Source organism: Buteo buteo, chromosome 4 (genome assembly GCF_964188355.1).
Source record: "Buteo buteo chromosome 4, bButBut1.hap1.1, whole genome shotgun sequence".
NCBI lineage: Eukaryota > Metazoa > Chordata > Aves > Accipitriformes > Accipitridae > Buteo > Buteo buteo.
Window position 1 is genome coordinate 54,113,248 of NC_134174.1, and position 25,611 is coordinate 54,138,858.

A 25,611-nucleotide genomic window follows, 5' to 3' on the forward strand; every position below is an offset into this window, starting at 1 on the left:
CACTACAGACCACAGTGAGAAGACTGCTGACCTTTAAGAAAAACTGCATTAGTACAGATCTCATTAAAATAAATAAATAAAAAAATTACCCAACTACTACCACCACTGCCACTTGCCTCTTCTTCCAAACAGCCCACTCACCTAAACATTGGTTTCAGGGGAGCAGTTGTTCTGGGTAAGAACTGAGTCATTCCTCCAAAAATGCAAAACACCAGTGTTCTCATGGAGAGATTTGCTTTAGGCTTAAATATGTTACACTCTCTTCCTCTGTCCCAAGCGCACACAGTTGTATTGCCACATTATTTGAGAATCAATTTTTAATCTTGATATATATATATTTATATATATAATTTTTATATATATATAAAAAGAAGACAACTGAAAAATACTGAATATACAGTGACAACTTTAACGTCGGATCTTTGATACCCACATTGCATGCAATAAGACCAGCAAAAGATACCATCCCCCCCGCCCCCGCCATTAAAACCAACCTTTTCTGTAAAAGACTGCATTGAGGAACTCTTCTGCTTGCCTTTCAAAACGAATGATTTTTGCTTGCTCTTGTCTAAGCAGAGCTTGTTGTCCAGCTTCCGAGGCTGGCTCATCCAGACTGACTAAGTGTTCCTGCAAAGACATTTAATAATTGTAAGATCTTCTTGACTCCAAAATGAATAAAGTTCTTTAGGCGTTAAACATTTTACTAAATTCAAAACTTTGTTAGGTACTCAGCACAGAGTTGAATCTATCGAAATCACAACTTCATTTTTGACTGCTCCAGAACATTGTACTTTGTCCTGTTTTCTTGTTGTAAATGCAGCAGAAGCCTGTAAGATTTGATCGCATTATGGGAAATAAGAGCCCACTATAAAGAAGATTTAGGTATTTTACATTTGGCTGCAAATCTCATATCTAAGCACTTGTTCTTTGGCTATTACTTTTAGTTCCAAGAAATAACTGCTGAAGGCAAAACACAGAAAGTTCTCCTTAATTTACACATGCAAGCTGAGCAATAAATGACCAATGGCATTAGCAAAAAACAGGTGCTTTTGTGAAAAGGCTCAGTAGTAGCTACTTTTAAGTGAAATAAAGTTAGCTACTTATGACACCCGCAATGAATTAAAATTCATTCCATCTTTTACAACTGGAAGCAACTGAGTTATCTCAAAAATATTTCAAAACAAGTGTTTTAACTAGGATAATTAAATTGTGAGAGATGCCAGGATAAATTACTCACTTTAAATACAACTCAAGAAACTAGAAGACAATGGTTACAAAACCACGAAATCTAAATGCTTGGATTTGCCCCCTAGACGCACACCACCCTCTCATTTCTTCCACTTTAATGCCTTGTTCCTGCTTAAGAGAACAATCTCTTTCCTGGCCCTCTCTCTCCACTTTCATTTTAGGCTATATTAAAGTTACCTGTATTTACCTACTGCAGGAATGCATACACAACCACTCTTTGGGTTTAGGGAGTGTTTTGTTTTGTTAACCTTTACAAAGTATCAGTTACCATAATATCTAGCCTACATCTGTTTTTTTTAGCCTCTACCTTACAAGTTGATTTCAGGTTCGTATCCCCGTGGGACTAGAAGGGAAGGAAAGAACTGGCAATTCATTTATAAATCACAATAAATGAAAAGAATGACTATTCTAAAGTTTGTACCGTCCCAACATCAAGAGGTTTAATGAAGCAAGGTTACATAACCAGCCCATAGCAAATTAACACACACAGCAGTCACATGAACTATGTGCAAAGGGTAATAATATGAAATGCTCTGGACTCTGACCTGAACAACATGGGTTCTCACCCTCAGATTTGTAATTTAACAGCTTCCAAAAGTTCTCCATGAAAAGTAAAGGGAGATACTATCTCAGACAGCGTATAGAGACAAAGCAGTATTTTATGCTAAATAGAAAGATGAGGAGCATGCGATGACAGAGGTGACAGGTGAGTAAAACAACACGTTTGCTGTGAAGGTAAGAGTCTGCAGAAGCAAACATCTCATAAAGTGACTGATGCTTTTTTCCATACCAGAGAGATTCCAGGCTTGCTCTCAAACCTGCTGGCTGTCATAGGAAGTATTAGCACTTTTGAGACAGCCTTAAAGAATACGCATTTGAACTGATGTGTTAACTGTAATAAAAGCATTCACCTCTGTGCCAAGTAGTCCTGTACCAGTAACCAGCAGCAGTGCTCCTGCAGTTCACTGGCATTTTATGAACATGCTGAAAAAGCAGTTGTACTTTTCTGATACTTAAAATATGTGAAGTCTGTACAGGATTTCACAATAAAAATATTTGTGGCAAGTAAGCCCAATATTTTTGGAAGAGTTACTCTTCAGGTGAGACTTCATAGAATATACCTGCATTCTCTTTTTTAAACTGTGTTTCCACATCCGACAAAGTTTAATGCAGGATCTGTCCTAGTTATCGACAGCCATTCTGAGTCAAGCTCCATTATCTTTTAGGCATTATCATGATAATTGTAAATTCATCAGTTTGTGTAAAAAGCAGATGTTTGTGCAAATTCACTAATAACAGAAGTAATCTAGCATACAGAAGTGTTAGAACAATCACTGGAATATCTAAGCATTTACAGACAAACTGCTTTAAGTTTTACTTCAAAAAGGAATCTCTGCAAACTGATGTGCAGAGATTTGGCTATATAAGATCCATTAGAGTTAATTAGCATCCTCTGGCTAAAGTCCCACAAGCCATTGCAAAGGACAGAGAATTAAAAATTGAAGGAAACATTACCCCTTCAACCTGATCTGATAGTCTGCCCTTTGACAGACTATAGCTCTGCAAGAAGCCTAAAATAAAAATAACCCTTGCCCAACACAATGCATTTCAAATCTTCCTCCTACTTTTTACAACTAAGGTAATACATAGTAAGTACTAGCCTAGCAACTCGGTGGAAACCGAGTTCAGGGGCAGCATGCCTCACCATAAACAAGTTTACTTTACATTACTCATATAAAGGTAATGTATAAAGAATACAATTTAATCTACCTAGACTAACTAAAGCTGTACATTTTCCACACAGAGGTGGAATGAAGAAAAAGGGATCAGCCAGAAAAAAGAATTCTAAGTGGCTTACAATGGTGAATGGCTGAATAAAGGATCATTTGATCTGCATTCAGAAGAGGGGGATAGCAAGGCAATGGTAGCACTTAGTTCTTACCCCTCAAACTAAGGAGCATGCATCTCTTTACATGTATGATTTTTACCAACACCCATGCTAAGACACCAAAATGTAAAGATAATCAGTTATATAAAAGAGTCAGGTTTAACCTTGCGCATAGGGAAAAAAAGAAATCTTCAGCTATTTTCTGGCATCTGCAGTACAGCACTGACTACATGAGAGAAAATATACTTGAAAGATTTCTGTTTATTGCATTTTTTAATCTTCTTATTAATTGTGTCACAATTACTCCAGCAATCTTCGCAGATGGTTCACCCTTAGAGGGAAAGTTCGTTTCCACACTAAATATTTGACTGTAATTTTCAGTTAAGGTCAACTTCTAAAAGCACGGGTTTGTTTTTTTTTTTTTTTATGGTGGGAGTGTTTGGTTGGGGTTTTTTTGGTTGGCTGGTTTTCTGTTTGGTTTGGTTTTTTGTTTGGTTTGGTGGATTCTTTTTCACATTTTCAACCATTTCTTCCCAATAACTATTATTTCAGTCCACTATCTTCAGTCTTATCCTCTCACTCTACAGCCCTGAATCACATCAAAGTTTTTGGTACCAACATGCAGGTAGTAGGAAGAATAATAACCTATTAGTATTTAAATAGCATTGTCATTGGTTACAAATACCCTGGAAAAAACCCAACCAGTTACTTTTACGTATTATTTATAACACAGCATTCATTCTACTCTCTTTCTGCTTCTCTTCAGGTGGAAACCATGCCCCAGAGCATCCCTAGAATCCCAACAGTGAACATGCAGTAGCACTATATTGAAAAAATAGTGCTTCAGAAAAAGATAGTTGGAGTGGTTTGCACATTCCCCCAAAGGGTTAAAGCTCTTTTTGTACCTTAAGATATACAGTATAACTATATAATTAAGTCAAAGAGCCTTAGAAATACAGGGCTTAGGTTTTCAAAATGCAAGGTCAATGCGTGACCTTGAGAGACCACCTAATCCTGGACAGCCCGGCCTTGTCAGCACTAGTGCTGGATCCTCACTGACACTCTCCTTGTAGGTAATGTTGATACAGCATTTCTAAATGCTAAACTGCTGGCATGAAGAGAAATGTATGATGCAGGCTGGTTTTTGTATAGATATGGCAATAGCAGCTTCATGTTTAAGCCACAGACCGCACACAGATGGAGGGTGAAGTGCCTGCAAACTAGAATAGTATGAGGGAATTCCTACCCATCTTTGTGGAGAAAATGGAGGGAGGCTTCCCACAGACCACCATGGCTGACCGGCCAACCCATGGACCCTAGGGATACAATCCAGCCTCCCATCCCAAGGCAAGATCAGGAACAGTGAGTAAGAAAGGAATGTCTCAGCATCCCTAGACTATCTTCTCCAATGCTTCATTTTTCTTAAGACTGTACAGTCTTTTTAACTCTTAGCCAATGCAAAGGAGGATAATCTACTATTTTCTGTAGACAAGCCTTAAGGGCACCAGAGATTGCTGTCTTTCCTTCTCTTCCTTCTACCTTCCAGACCAAGTCATTCTTGTTGCTTTCATTTAGTGCTATTCAGTTTGTTTGTGTCTCTCAAAATGCTACACCCAGCTGAGGCTTCACCAGCATTTAGGTAAGAGAAGAATTTCCTCTCCAGGTATTAAGACAAATGCCTCTCTGGATATATCCCCCCAAATAGTTTACTACTTTTACAATGCTATGACTTTTCAGACATCTATAATTTTTTACTTGATAAAACAAGTCTGCCTGTCCCATTTCTCAAATTTATCGAGATAATTTTCAATTCTGAGCATGCCCTTTAAAGCATCTAGAACTGTTCCCAGCTTGGCATCAACTAAAAATTCAGATGGTTTAATTAGTTTTAAGATGTTCCTCACTTACTAAGCACACCTACTTTTATAGTAAGAAACAGTATTATTTTCTTATTAACCAAGATGAATGATGTCAGGTATACCAAATTCAAAACAAATTTGACTGATCCATAGCTATTGAATATCATTTCTTATCTATAGAAGGGGGAGAGGGAAAAAAAAAATCAGTGGAAATAAATATGCTTACATTCATATTTATGCACAAGCAAAACTGTAACCCTGCATTACTACTAAACACAGCTGGAGATTATCACAAACAGCCTCTTCAGGTTTTAGCCTCCATATAAAATTATTTTAAAACCACCCAATACAAAATTGACAGTCTAAATGCTTGAGTTTTTTGAAGTGATGAAATCCATTAAAAATGTTTTAGAGCATCTTCCAGCACACTTAGGCTCTCTGTACACAGTTTAAACACATTCTGAAGCCATCAAAGTCATAAGAGTTCTGCAACTTCAACTCATTCTCAGATATTTCCTTTGCCATCTTCAATTATTCTATGACTTAATGCTTTAAATGATAGTGGTAGCTTCTCTTTGGAATTATTCAGACACTTACCACAGTTTACTACTTATTGTTTATGTTCCTCCATAGTGAAAGGACACCAGATTCAGAGGCTGTTATTATGATTAATCATAATCAAGTAATAGCTTTTGGGCATTACCTTTTAGATGTTTGTATAAAGCAATTACTTACAAGCTTTTAAAAATATCCAAATAATATCAGAGTAACTTTGAATTTTAAAATTACTCCTCCACATACTGCACCCTACCACACTTCTTCACAACTGAAAGAATCGTTAGAGATCCTTACACGGAAGCCCAGGTACTTCATGGTACTTGGAAGACTAGACTCAATCTTCTGCCATCAACAGCATGAGACTCCACAATATGCTCCTAAAAGTCATCTCCTCTCTTGCTATTTTTGTAGCTTAAATATATCTATAAAATAGTTAATGTACTTAGGAGTATTATCCTTCTTGTTCTGCTCTCACCAACTAATGAGATTAGTCGTGTCGCCCCCTCCCTTTTTTTTTTTTTTTAATATGTACGAATTGCTTTATGTAGCTTTAGACAACAGTGTTTTCTTTTCCAAATGAATATACCTAACTGAATTCTCTTTAAGGATTCTTTTTCCAGTTCCCCCTCTTATTACTGGTGCTTTCTTCTGATGTTATCTATCTGCATCTTTTTTAAAAAATAAATCTTAAATTAGGCTTGAGCTCCAACTATGAGCAAGTGACAGCACAGACTACCTCATTTGATACAGACATTCTACATGGAGCCACAGATTTCTTCTGTAATGATAGTTCTGTCAGTTTATTTAACAAGCTACACTGAAAAATTAAGAACCGTAATTAAAAAAAGTCAAGTACACTTAGAGTTCAATTTGTCTGAATTGATGGGTCTTGTCTATACCACTTTTTAGAAGGAAAGCTTCATAAAAGACAAAAAAAAAAACCAAACCAAAACCCAACCACCTTGCAAACTATACTGTCTTAAAACTTACCTATGAAGGATAAAGCCCACAAAGAATTGAGAATTACCATATTTGCAGATTATCCAAATAAAAGTTCACCAGGTTTGGTCCCATATAACCCAATCTACGTCCTCTCACTATGAGTGGGCAGCTAGAGCTGCCAACTTTGTCTTTTTTGTCTTTCACGCCCATCAATGTACCCAGGCATTTCTGCACACACAAGCACCCGTGTTAATAACCTGATAGCATATCCTTAGGTAACTAGTTATTCTCTCTGATTACACCATACTGAAACAATTATGTATTCTACATTATATGATGGAAGAAAAAAATTCCAATTTCTAAAAGCTTTACATTACTGCACATAACCCTTAGGATTTGGGAAAAAATATGTCTGGGAAGATTTTAGCTCCCTACTTTGTCTCTATTTTATTATCCCTTTCCAATGAAAACACTTAAGTCTATTTCTCTATCAAAAATGGTCTTGTATTTGACTACCATAAAATCCATGCATTTGCTCAGTATTTGCAAGTAGAACTAGTGCTACAAATAAATTAATCTTTTCAGAATACTTCAGCAGATGGTTCTCCATCCTTTGAAGAATGCATGTAATTGAATCTGATTGCTTGTAAAAGCAAGAACCAACATCAGTGAAATGGGTGGGAGAGCAAGCGTAATTTTTTCTCCCTTAAACAGCTCTGCCAATAAACTAATCTTGGCTTCTGTGCTGGTTTTGGCTGGGACAGAGTTAATTTTCTTCATAGTAGCTGGTATGGGGCTATGTGTTGGATTTGTGCTGGAAATAGTGTTGATAATTCAGGGATGTTTCAGTTATTGCTGAGCAGTGCTTACACAGAGTCAAGGCCTTTTCTGCTTCTCACACTACCCCACCAGCGAGTAGGCTGGGGGTGCACAAGAAGCTGGGAGTGGACACAGCCAGGAGAGCTGACCCCAGCTGACATTCCATACCATACGATGTCATGCACAGCATATAAAGCTGGGGAAGAAGGAAGGGAGGACGTTCAGAGTGATGGCGTTTGTCTTCCCGAGCAACTGTTATGCATTATGGAGCCCTGCTTTCCTGGAGATGGCTGAACACCTGCCTGCCGATGGGAAGTAGTGTATGAATTCCTTATTTTGCTTTGCTTGCATGCATGAATTTTGCTTTACCTATTAAACTGTCTTTATCTCAACCCACAAGTCTTCTCACTTTTACTCTCCCGATTCTCTCCCTGATCCCACCGGGGGGAAGTGAGTGCGCAGCTGTGTGGTGCTTAGTTGCCAGCTGGGGTTAAACCACAACAGCTTCCAATTCTCATCCTGTAGTCCAGAACTCAGTTCTCCTTGAGGACAACTACTGGTCTCCTAAGTTACAGGTAATTCTTAAGGGCAAATGAAATCCAGAAAAAAAACCCTGAAGATTTTATTTGGTTTTGAACTTGTCAGACCAGGTGCCTACATGTCACTCAAAGATGAAAATCAAGTACACCAATTAATTATTCTGCTAATCCAAAAGGAGGTATTGGTAGAGATGTACTCATTGGAAAAAAAGGCCAGCCACACAGTGTTGTAATATGTGGCTTGTGGCTATCTTGCTCCCAGCTACAACAACAATTACACACCTTTTAATTCTGTAACTCACCAGTATACAAGCACAAACCCAAATCATCCCATCCTGCCCAGTTCTTTCCCTAAAAAGGTAAGAAGATGCACATCAGCAATAAAATAAGCAGAATAGAGGATGTGGCACAGAAAGTACAACTGCTACCACATTATGTACAGGAACAGACATGTTTTCGCAGTTACAGAAGATTGAGCCTGCAACTCCATAAAAGGAAGAGTTAAAGATATTACAGATGTTGAATGGAAGAGATTTCAAATAAACTAGGTACCACTTCTAATTTAGTTCAGTCCATCAGCTGGAGACTGGCCATCATTTGGCTAAATACCAAATGAAGTTACAAACTTTTTTGTAAGAATTAAGTCTCCGATGTTTTATTTCAAAATTATGATATTGTTAAATCCATAGTATTTGAAGACCCCCATAGAAGAGTCATACTTAACTCTGTATTGCAAGCTAATTACATCAGCAACAGCCAGCAGCGCAGCAATTTGGCATACTCACAGAGGAAAGGAAGCACTCCCACCCTGTCATCTCTCTCAGCTGACATACAAGAACTCACTAGGTCTAAAAGCAGCCATATTCTTCCTTAAAAAACCAACCCTCTCACCAAAAAAACCAACCCAGCAGAACTAATACAGAGGCTGAGGGATGGGGGTGGGGGGAATCCTATGTACTCCAAAGAAGCCCTGTGCCAAGCATGAGGAGAATCACTGGGATTAACAGAGAAGTCACACGTCTGATTTGAATGGAGTGGTTCACCCTCCTTCCCCAATCCCCCCCTCTCTCAGTCAGTGATCCCTGGCCACCCAGCAAACAACCATGTGTACAAAGCTCTCTTTGCTGTCCCTGTTTATCAATTGGCTGTAAGAAAAATGGTTTAAACGGGTATTTTTGGCTACTGAAATGTAAAGTGACAGAAATTGCTTGGGTTTTAGTTATAAAAATTATTCTATCCAAGCCCATAGTGGCTGACTGACACTACCACTGCCTCTCTTAACTCACATTTCTATCCAGCCTGCTCAGAACTTAAAACCTCCTTCCCCTTCACCTAGCACCTTTGCTTAGCGATGCTGCACACACCTGCTGCATTCTGTGTCAGTCTGTACACAATCCTAAAATCTCCTTAGACCCCTGATGCCAAAACACCACAGAGCACACCAGATGTGACCATATCTGCACCTTTTCTTTTGCCCATTTAAAAGCCACCACACGGTACAATGGGAAACCACGTGAGGAACCTTAACGTAAATGATAACTAACACTAGCATAAGGAACACATTGCCAGTTTTTCAGTGATACTCACAATCATGGGCTACACTTTACTATGTGAAACTAGAAAGAAAAGCCTAGCAAAGTACATGAAAATATAAATAGTGATATCTCAGCTTCTGTCTAAAGGTTGTGTAGAAGCTTGAAAAGGACAAGACAACCATGCCTAATCAGCACACTGTAGGGTGGACATTCATGTTCTTAGTTTTTGTCTTCACCTAACAATCACTGATGTTCAGGAGCTTTATTTTAGTTACTGTGGACCTGTGAGGACGACTGAGATGTAAACAGTCTTTTTGAAGATCTACCTGTACACTACATGATTCTCCCATGCTACAACCAGTCTCTGACCGCAGCACAAAATTAATTTCTGAATCAATTCAGTGGCTTAACTAGAACTGTGCTAAACACTGGATCTTGTCTTTTTATGATATGACATAAGTCAAACAAGACAGAACTTCTTACAGCACAAGCATACATATAGCTTACCTGCTGTCAGTCTCTGAAAGAATTACGCCTTTTATTTGTTCTAAATGCAAGTGTTCCTAACCCTCCTCCCCATGCCTTAACAAAAACTGCAATACAAAACCAAGCATAAACTGGCAACATGGCAAGTATTAGTGTCAACAAGGTAATTCCTTTATAAACAAGCCATGCAGCCATAAGTGTTAGCTGCTGCAGAGGAAAGGGTGCTTTTGTTTCATTCTTAAGTTGACAGAGATCCACTCTGCATGTTATTTTACATTGTGCAGGAAGAAGTAGTAGTTAAGAGTTCAGCAAATGAAGTTTTGCCAAGACAGATGAGCCTTCCTTCCTATGCTATAGAACAATCATTATTTCAACACATGGTCTGAGCAACAATTACGTATAGCATGATAGCCTTAGTTTCATATACGCTATAATCTCGTTAAGAAAACAAACTGCAAGTTTATTATGTGGGCAAAGCTGACTTGTCCACATTTAGGCTCTGACTTGGTTACAAACAAGCACAGTACAAAATCTACCATACACATGAGCCTTTTAATAAAAGGGATATGGCCCATAGGGAAAGAGATTCCAAGATACAGAACAAGACACTAGGTTGTTAAAATGGACCACATTTCCATACTGAAGATAAGCCCAGCCTCTGACTGTAGTAAACATGCACAAGCCACAGTTTGGCTCCCTTGGGAAGGGTTTCATGATCCCAACAAGATCTCTTAAAAAGAACTCAAAAAACCCAAACCAAACAAAAAACACCAAACAGAAAGAGCCACTACACAGAAAAGAAAAAAAAAAAGTCTGCATCACATACTAGAAAGAAAAAGTTGCAGAGAAGAGGCAAGTCTGTTCAATTAACTTGCATTATTTTAATTCAGAAAGCCTTTTTGTGAAGGAGGGGAAAGGGGTAGGAGGTTGCAGATTTTCTATGTTCAGTTAACTAGAAGCAGCAAACTCCCTCCCTTTGTCCCTCCCCTACAACTACTAGCTTCACACATCTGCATTGTTACCTTCACTTTTTCTCTTCTCAGGCAGCAGAAAAGACAATTTTCATCAAAAGACCAATCAGAAACACCTTCAGGCTCACAGTCTGTAAATCAGAGGAATAGCAAATTACTTCATATTCATAAACCGCGACACAACTGGAGCCAAAAGAGAAATGCCGAATTAAATACCTGTTTCACAACATTCTTGCCTGCATTCTGAGGATGCAGGCTTCATTTCGGCCATTTTTCTAAATCCCCAGATTACCAAACTGTATACATTTTATCTATGCACAACAAATCTGTTTTTCCGAGCACTGCCAAATACACTCCCAGCTACATAAAGATGAACACACACTCATTAGTAATTTTAGCCAATATGAAACTAACTGTGAGCACTGCCTGGGGGAGGGGGAAAAAAAAAAGGCACAAATCACCACGGTAACACACATTTTCTAGAGGCAGAGCTGGGGCTGCTTCTGTCATTAGAAATGCAGAACAAGATACAAACATAGAGATTGAATACCTTTAAACAAACTGAGATCTTTTAATAATCCAGGTCCAAACAGGCCTTCTAGAATACTTTCAAACCCTAAAAGCAAATAAAAGAATTGTTAGCTTTCTAGATTAAGTACGTCACTACAAGAATATTCACAATAGCAGTTCTATATTTATCTGTTCCAAGAACAGAGCTCAATGTGTTTTCTCTAAGTATTACAAGATGCATGGGTCAATTGTGATGACTGAACTACTGACAAATCATAGCACAATCTAGAGACCACCAACTCCTGTACTTTTGTAAAGAGCTAGGTTAAAAACAAAGAACATTACGACATTGAAATAAACCATTTTGAAAATAAAGTAAGTTGTAGGTTCTACAATTTGACCAGGTAATTTCTATACAAAAAAATTTCTCTTGCTTAAGCCTCCAAACTGAAATAAGGTACATTTTCCCAATTAAAAAAAAAAACCATTCTTCCATCTGAGTGGCACTCAGTTGCTTTTCTGAATTTCAGCAAAAGTTAGAATCAGTGTTTCCTGAAGAGTTACAGGTTTGAAGAGAGAAAAGTCGAAGGAAAGGGATTCAGCAGTGTCATGCGACTAAGGAACCGAATTCCAATCACAGATCCACATCTAAGATACACAGTCCAATTTACTTCAATGCCATGATTTATGTCTCACTTAAAATAAATCTAACCAATTTTAGTTTATTCCAAAAGAGGAAAAACCTTTACCAAAATTACTGCCATTATTTGGAAATGTTAAATCAATATTACACTAAAGTCCTGCTGGCAGTAAAATCTACAGAGCTATTAACTACCCAATACTGTGAGAAGACAGGTTAGCAGAGTGAATATGAAAAGTACAAAGACGACTTTAAGGGGGACAAATAAATTCCACCTGCTTATAAAAATGTATTCCAGATATGACCATAAAACTCAAGACTACAACTTACTGTATTTTTTTCCCCCCATTAATACTTCTGCTTTGTAGGTTTAATAACAGTTTGCATATAGCTAGGGGCAACTTCTACTTGCCTCAATCTTTGAGAAGCAGAAGAAGAAATGACAAAAAAAAAATGTTAAGACAGAAAAATATGGTTTTAAATTTACAGAAACTTGTATGGGTGAATTGGGGACAGATAAACTACCTGAAATAGTCCTTTTAAGAAACAAATCGAAATCTAAATGATCACATTATAAAGAAAATCTGTTACTACATTGCAAAAGAGCGATAATTCTAAAATAACTCTGACTACATACAGATCTAGTATCAAAGTTATCTTTTGGACAGCAGTCTTCAAAAGGAAAGGACAAGTACTGTTACATCCCTCTGGGTATCAGCAAGAGTGCCAGTGCACAAACATCTTCAGATGCCAGATGCAGGCCCCTACAAAATTTGCAGCCTGCAACATGACTTAAATGGCCAAAGCATTGCCAGGGCACACCACCATCCCTGATCTAATGCCTATCAGAGGCTGATACTAAAATTCTGATCTCAGAAAGCACCAAGTGGAGAACAAAAGTAAAAAAAACAAAAGGTGAAAGAGTGACAGTGAAATAACAGTCAAGAGTAAAGAAAAATAGGGGAGAGATCAGAAAACAAGGTGGAAGAGGAGAAACTGCAAAAACATCCCATTGAACAGCACCTTGTCAGGCAGAGAAGTAGCACTGCCTCCAAAAAAAGCCAATTCAGGGTTCAGGAAGTGGCAGGAACAGTGGGAAAGGGCCAACCAACCTGACCTAGAAGAAAAATAGGAGAATCAGGGTATTGACCCGTAGGTTTATAACGTTGACTCTTTTATGGGTAGTGACCTCTCAGAATTTGTATCTCAAATGAAACCTTAAGGAAAACAGCTAACCAACCTCATTCTTTATCTTTTTGTTTTAAAAAATTGTATTTTTTATAGATATAAATAAAAATCAGAAGAGCTCAGAAATTTTACTCAAACTCACCACTCTTAAAATAGTAACTGCCAATGACTCATGCCCCACAGTTTGCTATGCATGCAATTGCACACTGAAGTCCCTGCCAAGTTTTACAGCTTGGATATTGTACAATCATAGTTTGCTAGCCCACTGTTCTCAGTGATGCTAATGCCACTTGGTTTTTATTAATATTAAATATTGGATTTAGCAGTTGCATAGCAACAGCAGAACATCTTATGTGCAATGCTTGACATTAAAAAAGGCAAGTAAGGGAAGTATGAATGTATTCAAAAATTATACTAAAGACTGGCAAAACTGCCATGAAGATGAGACCTATTCCCCCCCAAATGCAAAGTGCAAGGCAGTAAAGACAGTATAAGCCCTGCGATGTAGCATTCAGTCATTCAGGACTCCAAAAGAGCAACTGTGTACAGTTAATCATGCATAATACATTGAAAACAAAATCTTGAAAAAGGAGCTGCCTACTTTTTATAGTATTTTTTCTCTCCATTGTCACTGCTCTTAGAAGCTTGAAAAGAACATTTCTTTTCCCACCGATTGTCCTTTTCCATTTGGCAGATGATATTTTCCTGCATTTCAAATGGAACAGAAATTAACATGGCTGCCTCTGCTAAATTCCAGTTTCTATATTTTCATCATCCATATTTCACTGTCTGACAGTTCACAGCAGCTGAAGAGCAGGGCCAGTGGAAAAGTTGCAGGATTAACAGAGGAGAAAAAAGGATGAAGATCCCAATATTTTAGAGCTTTGTCTTAGGTACGTTCCTCACAATTAAAGCAGCCATACATTTAACCCTTATAATGTTACCGGTGACCTATACAAGGGAAAACATCCTTACGGTGTTAGTGTAAGAATTTAGAAAAAAAGTTTTTAATTTTTTAAAAAAATACAACATTTATAAAGTGTAAAACATTTTCTCTATCTCAGAAGGCTCTCCAGTAAGTGAAGAATTAGCAAAAAAAAAAATCCCAGAAAGAACAAAGAAAACTCTTAGTACTGAAGCAAGGGTGGACTAACTTTTTAAATGCAGAGGTTGTTACACACTTGTTACTATTTCACAATTGTTAGCTCTAGAAGTAAAGCAATATATAAGAAATATTATTCTCTATAATGTCCTCTGACAAAAGTCAGAATATGGATGTGCTATTTTTATGCTAAGAGTAACAAGTACAGAAATTAAAACTAAAACAAAAGGAAAAAAAGAAAGAGTTAATTATGCAGTTTTCAGCATGGTCAAGTTTCACTGGTTTTGTCTCTGCAGCTAAACAGTTTTATTTTCATCTTTTCTGGCATTTTCATCCTCCCTTCTGTAACCAAATATTTTAAGTCATAAATTTAAACTGTAATTATAGTTTGTTGGTTAACAGTTTAAGACAACAGTTTAACTTCAAGCTTTAACAAAAAGAAAAAAAAAAAATCCAGTTAGATCCTCATATCATCTTTTGCCTTAAAACTGAGAGCACTTGTAATGATTAAGTAGCTACCAGGCTCCTTGAGATAACACTGTTACAGAAGTTGATAATCCAAGAGAGGACTTTACTGGCTGATCTCTAGTGTTGTGGATTAGTTAGACACATTCTCCCCCTTAAAAAACAGGAATGCGAGATCTTCAGAAGAAGATAGGGATGCATTTCTGGACTGCCATTGACACAGAGCCTAGCATTTCAAACAATGCTTTTTACCCTGCAACAGCACAGCTCAAACATACCCTTTAATACTCACTACATAATTCAGCTTTACACACATACCTAGTCAAAGCAGTAAAGCTTGTACCACTAACTAGAAGTCAAATAAATTTGAGGGTAGTAAAGAAAAGAAAAGCTACAATCCATCTTTACTACTACATAAATTGTTAAAGAACTCCAAATAAAAAATTAAAAAAAAAAAATAAAAAAAAAAATCAACATAGCAAGGGCCCTGAAGGGGGAAAATAATTAAATAAAAACAACAACATACATAGTTATCAACTCTTCAACCCTAATCTGTGAATATGAATTTAATCTGTGAATATCAATTTGTAAACTAGATGTCAATAGGCTAAGTAAGTACGAGCCAGGGCAGTACTTATGTAGATACTGTAGACCAATTGAAATAGAAAAAAGACAACTGATTCACCAGCATTTATTTATAGTAAACAATCAGCCTAATAGATAGCAATTTGCACTTTAAAAGGACAACTTCAAAAAGCTGGAAATTGAGTCAAATCAATTAAGACAATAGTTGTCTACATCTTTCGTTTAAATTTCTTAACTATTTACAAACTTTTTACTAGAAACCCTCAAAACAATATAATAGGAAAAAATCTGACCTGTTAATTAAAAAAAAAATAAAATCAAAAACCCAGCAAAACCCCCAAAAAACCAAAACCACAATGTGTGAAAGCATGAAGAGGAGAGAATAGGTTGGAAGAAGGGCAGGGGGATTCAGAGCAGAGAGCGTAAATCAAAATTCAGAAATGTTACAAAGATCAGAGCAGAGAGACACACACAGCTTTAAAGTAAGCAAAGATAAAAATTAAAAAAAGGCACATATGCATATCACCTAAAAAAAAATTCTATAAGAATATGGTAGTATATTAACAAACAAACACTCAATAGAATGGGATACGATCATTCAACAAAATCTATAAAAGTGATGTTATTTAACATTTGTAAGTTAACAGTCTTAAAATCCTATGGAGGCAATTTTTTTTCTGTGGGAGTTACTCAAAGAATGTTTGCAGCAGTGTTTAATTCCAGAAAGTCTTGGAATAGTGAGAAAGTTCCAATGGACGGGGGGGGGGAATCATCCCTTTCAAATGTCAAAACGTTAAACAGATTAGTACTAGGGTCTCAACCTGGAAAAGGTTTTCAAAACCAAGGAATGGCTCAGAGGACTACTGAGGAATTAACAGCAAAATTGGTGTCAATCAACATGGGCTTACACAAATTATCTTATTTAACTTTTATGAAACTAAAAATTTGATTAACAACAGTAACAGGCTTGATATAATATTTTTAGATTTATGTAACATTTTTGGGCTAGCAGAACACATTTTGATCAAAACCAGCCAGGAAAAAAAAAATTTAAAAAAGAAAAACCAAACCAAAACAAACAAAAATCAGCCAAATACATACAAAACAGATTAAAAATCGACTAAGTGACAGCTCTTGAAATGTTGGTGTCAACGGGAAACCACTGCTAGTGAAGTCCATCAGGTATTGGTTCTTGGCCCTATGCCATTTAACATTTTAGTCAGTGACTCGGAAGAAAGCAGTCACTAAATTTGCAGGAGATACAAAGACAGGAAGAACAGTAAATAACAAAAGGCCCAGGTCACAGAGGCTGCTTACCAAAGCAAATGCAATTAAACACTACTTCGAAAGGGGGGCGGAGGGGAATGGAGAAAGCCACAAAACACACATCCAGGAACAGGAAAAACAGCTTTTCAAAACATACCCAGATCCAGCAGCTGAAACTGGAAGCTGATCAAACTCAGCCAGACATAAGACACTCTTAATTTTACAAGGGTCCAATTGAAAACACAAGATATGCACTCCAGGACCAGACGGACGCTTTCCCTACTCTAGGATTCTGGAGGTGTTATTTAGGTAAGCGTGGGCTGGCCACTAAGATCTATTCCCCTTGTACTCTCCCCCAGCACTTACATTCATCATGTTAGGAGTCTCATTATCTAGTAGGAAGCAAGAGCCACCACCATCACATCAGGTTTTTATTGGATTTCTCATGCCTAGATTTTCTGGTCAAGATTGGATATATTTATCCACAGCTATGGGATTTGAAGCAGGAATTAATTCAGAAAAATCCTACAGTCTATGTGTAACACGGGAATTCTGTCTCTTTCAGGACAAAAATCTATTAAACTTGAATGTTTCACTCACAGGCATCTTAATAGAAAAGCAAGACCAAGCAACAAGGGAGGAGAAAAAAGTCACAGGACAGTTATTAATATACACCAAGTCTCAGGACATGCATATAATTTTAAGTTGTGAATATTCTTTTATTCATGCAACAAAATAAAAGAAACTCCCATCCACCTATGATTAGAGATCTCGTTATCTGAATGGAGCCCTATTAAGTACTCCAACTACAAGTTAAACCAACTTTGTCTTAGCTTCCAGGGGAACAAAGAAAAAGCTGTGCATCTTCAGCAATTTTTCAAAGTTCATGCTTCCACATTCTTGTTAATGAAGCTGCACCGCCCAGGGACTTACTGCAGACTTCCCTGCTCCAGAGACAACAGATGGTTTAGTAAATCCAAGGACTTTCCAGGGACCTTAAATATCAATAACCTGGTTCTGTAAGAGCAATACAGACACATGCATACAGAAGAAAAGAACTACGGATGTTAAGATAGGTACTGTTTAAAAGAACAGGTATGACCAAGTCCTATAGAGCAACACATAGCTCTTCTATAGCTTTTTTCACCAGAACACCTCGTGTTCCTAGGACAAAATATGTAGTATGACCTGCTGAGGTCCCTAAACAGGCCCTTGGTGCTCAAGAGAAAAAAATCCCATCCTTTGGCCTTAGACTAATGCTTTACTCACTATAGAACAGCATCTCCTGTAGAGGAGTTTCATTTGAAGCAATCAAGCAGCCAACAAGGTGCATGTTCTGTCAAACAGCCATTTCACTGTTACAGTAACTTACCACAGCAATAAGCTGAAAAATCAAAAAAGGGACAAAAAACCTACTACGGCAGCAGACAAGCACTGTTGATAGAAGTGCTTCTGACCATCCATCCTGCAAGACTTCATTAAAATTCCAATACTGGTCTGTAATTTTAATAAAGAAGCAGCAGCTGCAGCAGGCCATCCTCACTCTTCTCTCCAAGCATCCCTCTCAACCAAGCAATTCCTTTTCCTCTGAGAATCAAGTCTAAACACATTTTCTCTGATGCAGTATCAAACTCACAGCAAGGCATTTAAAAGTTAATGAGCTAAGTATAACAGAAAACCAGCTACGTATCTGGACTACAGCGCTGCAACGCACTTGCCTTCACAACAGAAGAGAGCCCTGCAAAATCCCCTAAAAGACAGTAGGTCTCTTCCCTCTACAGGGGAGAATAAAGGGGCAAAGAAAGCAAGTTATCAGGCTGTTTTGCAGTGCGAGAAATGGAAACAGGTCTCCCCATCCTATGTTAAGTAACTCTAACTGGCAGATTATCTCACTAATTACAACTGAAAAGTCACCCCCCAAAAAAGAGAAGTGACAAGTCATAAAGCTTGTTGCTAGAGTACAGAGTATAGCAAGGCAAAAAGGCATAATATGGACCATCTCCTGCCCCCCTCCCACAAGGAGTATTTTTGTGTGTGTGATCTGGTATCAAGAAGAGAATTACGTGAAGGCATGCAACCTTCTTATCTCTGATCAAAAGACTCAGCAGCAGAATTCAAGAAAAGCCAAGGACTCTCTGCAATAGCTGTCTCAACATCACCTCAAGACACAGCAATTGCTCTGGCAGACCGAGCAGTAATCTTCATGTGGATTTGTGGGGGTGGGAAGATTTGTAGATACTGATTTGTAGATACTGCACTGCATCACTAATCTGGCTAGTTGTTCAAGTAAGGGGTTGTGGGTTTCTGTTTTACATTTTAACTCAAGATCAGGAGGTTTACGGTACAACTACCTGGTTTTCTTCACAGCCAGTCGCCACCAATCCAGAACCTGACTGGGCTCTTCTTATGGAAATACTTGCATTTTATTACTTTAGAAAACAGACCAGAAAATACAGATATCACAAAATGGAAAAGAATGACAGCAGAAGAGTTTCAGTAACTACCAACTTTCTATGTATCCTTAAAAAGGTAGTTTTTACTTAATGGTAGAATAAGATCTAAATTAAAAAAAACCAACAAAACACACACAAAAAAACCCCCAAAACACCACACCAACCAAAAAACCCAAAACCCCCACAAACAAAAAAAACCCAAACAAACAAACTTTAACACTAAAAGTTGAAGTGGTATTTGTTTTTCAGTATCTCAGTTCAAAGACGGTGCTCTTATTTGTTCAACCTCCAGGTCTGGAGTTCCAGCAAGCAGCCAGGTACAACTTTCACTGAGAAGAAACTATATCAAGTTTATAAAGAGATCAAAAGAGCCAAATAGCCAAAGAATGAGAGTGCTCAATAGCACAGAACATCATGAACCAAAAATTTTCATATAGAGACCCAAACGTTTCTCAAACTTGAGGCAATTTTTTCCATATCCAACAGTGCTGCATTATTTATTGCAGCAAAACCTTGAAACTTTTTTTCCTGTGGGAGACAACCTGTTAATGCTTCACTGCCATGCAAAGTTAAGATGATATTCATTAACTAACAGTGTTTATCCCCATACCCCATGCTCCCCTGGCACAAGCATAAGAGTAGCCTTGCAGTAGACAGAACTGATCTGCCTGGAAAATGCCTCCCAAAGAAGAGATAGGATTTCCAGCAGCATCAATTCACTGCTCCACTTTATTTCATGGCCACAGTAATGCTCATACGACTGATCAGCCAGAGTCAGGTGTGCTGCCAGGTCAACTTGCCACAAATAGGTATAGCAGAGGCCCAAGTCAGTTTAAACCCTCCTTCTCCCCCCAAAGTTGTATATGTGGAAGCACAGGATTCCAGTGATTTCCACCCCAGCCTCAAGAGATATGTATTAGCATGATGCAGAAGCGTGTCAGAGGTGCGGGTTAAACTGGCTATTAGCTATATTTCATACTCCACAACAGTCCTATTTGAAGAGGGTTGCCTGCCTCTAGCAACTCAGTCCTGCCCCACATCATTCTGTCTGCAACACAGAGCCACCTACTGAAACCAGACTAGTTGAAACAATTCTGCTAAAAAACAGCCCAGAAAGGGTAGACACAAGCTGCTGAATCCATTTAAACAAGGACTGCCAGCAGAAAAATCATCTACCAAACCACAGCTGTGATCTAAGCACACCCTTGGAGTGTGACTCAGTTTCACCTCCTTGATCACAGGAAGTCAGTTACATCATCATTCATTACCGAATTAACTCAATACATTACTCTCTTCTTCTTGGATCTCAAGTTATAAATACCCCTTTCACCATCTTTACAGAGATTTTCAATTCTATGCAGAAGTCTGCAAATGGGAATGAAAATGTGATTCTACTTAGGAAACTAAATATAGTTATATCACCCAACATTGAAAATCTGATGATCTTCAACAAATAGCAGAGACCTGTAAAAGTTTATTGAATGTTTCTTAGTTGAGAGGTGAATATACTGAGCTTACCTGTAAGGTAAAAACTGCCAAGAGCCTTTTTATTCTGTTATTTGCAATTGTAAAAGTCTGTCTGATGTTAAATAAACCTCCATCATAAGTCATTACATAATTGCCCCAATGAAGAGTATGCCTTCTGACTCCAGCTAGCTAACAGCATCCTGAAAAATCCTACAATATGCATAGACATACCACTTTATTAAGTCATTATTTCACTAAAATACCAGTGAGTATATCTAAATTCTGATTAAGAAGCTAACAGAAGAAAAGAAGAAACTAGATCATGGTAAGAAAGCTGAATCATGACTATAGTGAATATGAAGCACACCATGTTTTGAGAAGGCTTCCCAGAAACTCTAGAATAGTATCCCTAGCTTTTTCAGATTGACTATTCAGTTTTGTCTCAACAGAAAGGATTATCTAGGTGAAATCAGTGTGTGATACAGGCAGCTACACAAAAATGAAAGGGTAACTGAAAGCTGGGCAGTGGGCAAAAGTTATCCACCTTAAACAAAACAAACAGATCAGCACACAAAGAGAAGTATCTTAACACTGAAAGACATGAGCATAGAATTCATACTAGCTACAGAACAGATTAGTGACTAACTGTCATCACTGAAGTCACATTTGAAAGTATACCTCAAGTGAGGCATTCATCAGTCTACAACACAAGGTGTGCAAACGAAAAGGGGGCACAGCAAAGCCTAACTGCGCTCTCCAGCTTTATGGTCGTTTGCACAATAGTATCAAGAGCACAATGGTACAAAGTAAGCACGTGACAACTCTTGCATACAGCACGGAAGATATAGCTGTATTACTATTGTTGCTCTTCTGCCAACAAAGCTAAATAGTTGCAGAAATATTCTTACCTATCCTTCATTCACACCTCAGGTTATGCCTATGGACTAAAGAAGCTGCAAGCCCTGATACTCCTCTGGAAAGAGAGAAGCATAAGCACAGCCACTGACAACTTCGTAACAAAAGATTACAGCAGCAAAACAATTTGGTGCTGAAATAAGTTGTGGGAACTGAAATTGCCAGATGTGATGGAGCATTACTCAGTATAGACTAGGAGCAGTGAACCTTCTTTAAGAAAACTACACACAGATGCAAGAAACTTGCAGTAAACAGCTATAAGATAGCCTGACCTTTGGAGTTTAATGGAATTTTTCCCAAAGAGCAAATGACTGATAAATCTCTCTCTTACTTCTGAAGTCATGTAATGTTTGCCATCATTTCAGATAGCAACTCTTTGAATCTTACTAACGTTTTAGCTTCAGATACACATCATCAATTCCATAACCTATGCCTGCAGATGTGCTTCCCAGGAGAAGCACTCACGTTTCTTTAGGGTATCTTGTGTCCAACTACAACTGGGGTTACACTGAGCTTTTCTTTTTCCTCCTTGACAGCAACACGGGACAGAAGAAAGGCTGCTTAACATCAGGCATGTCTATTCACACTATTCCCTTTTCACTGGCAATACAAACAACTGTGCAGGTGCATTCAGAAGACAATGAAAAAAATAATCATTTTTGCTTGCTTTATTTCTAGACAGGAACAATTTCCTGGCCTACTCCAGTTACATCAGCAGGAACAAGTGGCAGGACAGCAACAGCTCAGACAGCAACACTGGTGACATCCAAGACCTGTTTGACTTCCTTGTTTGTTCTTTCAGATTGCCTTCCCATTATTCAGATTTGAGAGAGACATCTGAAGTAGATACTGGATCAGAGCTAGTAAGAAAAAAACCCTTGGGATTTGGTTGATGCAAAAGTAATATGATAGAGAATACATCTTTTATGATGGCCATTCAGGATTTCAGAGTTGTGCCCAAGTATCTTTTCTGGGTAGCTACAGTGAATTCAGTGTCTATGGGTATAGTAAACAGTTTACATAGTACTGAACTGAGTTATATACAAAGTAATTTCAGCTGCTATCATCATCTTTAAGTCTTCCTCAAGCCAAGCAGTTCTGTGCAGCTTTTTGACACTGTCCAGTCTTCTCCATCTCATTTACTCCAGACCTTCTAGAATGCCTAAAGCACAGCATGTTAATGCCTGTTTGTAATCAAGGAAGTCAAACATTTAATCCACTGTACTTTGGTTGAGGCCACCCTACTCCCTCACAACTTTTGTTTTCAGTCTAGTTGAAGTTCTTTGCTTGCAAGCAGCGTGTGTGATCTGAACTTGAGAGAAGACAGCAGTCCTACACTTTCTGCACACTAAGTTTCTCAATGTCATTAAATTACAGCAGAATCTCAGAATATGCTCACAATTAATCAAATTATGGGTTTCTAGTCAAGAACATCACACTGTTACAAACATCTGGAGATCAGCATTCTAGAGCAGCCAGCCTTGCTCCAATTTCACCTCAATAAAAAGGTCTTAGCAGACCGGTTACTGCCCCAGGTCTGTTCAAAGAATTAAGTCCCTGTTTAGGATGCCCAGTAGATCTAAAAACAATTCTTTGGTGCTGAGTGAAGAAACGCTGGGAGAACACTTGGCCTTCTAAGAAACTGCCTACCACAGGACCTTTGTTTAAAATCTGAATTAAATTTTCCAGGTAATCTATACAGAGTTTCTCAAGCTTGGCATTCCACACTAGGTTGTATTGGTAAATTCATTGGAGACTGAAACATCTGTAACAACCTCTATATGAAGAAACAACAGAAACACTTCACAGTCTTGAGTGCTACTTTGCTAGAAAAGCTTCAGATTTCAAGATGAGGGTCACTGTCCACTTATGTCCAAAGCAGCTCTTTTTCTAACTTCTGAACAGTCCTTTCAGAGAAAAATCTCTGAAATGGATTTCCTAACCCATGGCTAGGAACTGCCAACAGTACAGCCATATAAACAGTGAAGGAATTTGATACAAACTGTGCTACTGCAGGCTACATGCTAATCATCTGATCCTATGGGATTAAAAGTCTAGGGTAGCACTAACAGATATTCAAAGTTACAGGTTTAGGTCTATGACACTTTGTAAATATCTTTCCTTAAGGTAATTTTTTCCTTACAGCATTCTTCATACATAAGTTTCTCTAAAAGAAAGAGTATCATGCACATATAATGAACAAAGTATGCCATAAAGAGTGAACAATAAATTGCTGAAGACAGTGTGTGCAGGAAGCATTAATAACAATTTCATGTAAGTGCCCTGTCCCCCACTACTGTCAGTTTTATACCTTAAATCCTCTGCAGGTGTTTTCAGATATAGCTGAATTTTTAAAAAAAAAAAACGTTCTTTCACACCAGAAACATTTCCAGGCTCAAGGAATATTAGACTTCTAGAACACATTGTGCTTCAGCAGATTTGATAAAACAAACAATAGTACTCGATGGGTCTAAAATTCCCTTGAAAAGCTTGTAAGCAACCATAACAAACTTGCTTTTCTGTAAAACCACAGGAATAACACCAGAAGGGGTGAGTGAAGGAATCAGTCACTAAAACAAAATGCAGCGGGATACTAGAACAAGTGTTAGAAAACACTGCACTTTCCTAACACTAGTTCTTCTGAGAACATCTGTTGAAGTAGCTAAGCCAAAGAAGAACTGCAGTCTTACCTAAATTTATTACCCAAGTACAGAGCTGGACAGTACAAATGAAAATCCAAGCAGAGAAACTATAACCAATTGCTTTAAAATGTTAGCCAAGAAGATCAGCAACAGTTTTAACAAAAGAAATTCAAACCACATGAAGAGAAGGCTCCTTTCATTTACAAGGGAAAAAGAACGGAAGCGCACTGGAAAACTAAGGCTGCAGAGGAACCTGCAAAATCCACAGCTACACAATGAACATTGCATTCAGCATCAAATTCACTTCAGTAATTTAAATAGTTGCTTATAGTAGTATTTCAATAAGTAATTCAATTAAATATAGTAGTAGTTGAATACTTGAGACACTCCAAGAGGTGGCAGAGTCAAAAATACATTTTTAAAAATAGCACATTAGTTTAATGCTGACTTATCTTTGAACTGCTAATTACTGCCAGACAATTGCTTACATAACAGAAAACATGCAATATCTCATTTTGCAATAACTAAACAATCACAAAACACATTTTAAAGGAAGCTGCATTATCAAATCTGCAAAAATAGTTTAGCATAGGGTTTCTCTCTTCCAGACAACTGGTTCCTTACAAGTACCAGAATAATGTGACCTGCAATGCAGGGATTCAAAAAACTTCAGTGTGCAATTTTATTTTTTTGTTAACACTTATTTGATGCAAGTATTTCTATAGGTATTTGACTATTTCAAGTATTTAAAAATCTCTCCTAGGACCTGTATTCATGCATTCAGAAGTCTGAAGTGGTCTTTCATAAATATCTTGAACACAGTCTGAAGATTTTATATGTTCTTGGATTAACCTACAGTTAATCTTATTAGACAAAGAGCTAAGATTTTCAAGAATGAGTGCTAAAGCTATAACACTAAATAAGCTTGGTTCATTTAAAAATCAACCCTGAAATTCTTCCTACTCCTGCACCCGTTTTAAAGTTACCAATGAGCACTAGTCAGACTGCAGAAAAACTGTTTCTACTAGCAGGCTTCTGAATATGCATAATGCCAATAAAGCTAATTACATTTCAAAAAATAATAATCTATGTGCAATTAAGATACTGGCAACATTTTAATGCAAAAAATTGTTTAAATATACTAACATCCTAGTCTCGGGATATCCAGTCAAGCTACGCAAAGAGATGTGTTTGTCCCTTGCATACTCCCAAATGTGGAAGTAGGATCAGAAACTGGATCTGGAAGAAAGGGTAAACAGCATGTTAGTTAAATTCACAGAGGATACTATGTTCGGAGATGTTGTAAACATTAGTGAAGACAAATACTTAATGCCCTAGAAAGAAAATAAAATTAGTCTGGAAACAAAAATGTCTCATGAAAAATAACTTCAAACACTCAATGTAGAGGAAACATGAGGATAGGGGAAGAAAAAGTAAAATGAAAGAAACCTAGAAGCAGCAACAGTGGACAGTCAGCTGAATATTTGCATTGAAAAACAGTTTGGAGTTGCAGAGGCATCAAACAGAGCAGAG

General features: G+C 37.7%; 1 protein-coding gene across 1 annotated transcript in view; it reads right to left on the minus strand.

Moving 5' to 3' along the window:
* The window catches only part of LCOR (ligand dependent nuclear receptor corepressor), a 63,040-nt gene that overhangs the window by 19,790 nt on the left and 17,639 nt on the right, over nt 1-25,611 (minus strand). The window contains exon 2 of the mRNA XM_075026217.1: nt 495-627. Coding sequence (XP_074882318.1) covers nt 495-627 — 133 coding nt within the window. The remainder of the gene's footprint in view (nt 1-494; nt 628-25,611) is intronic.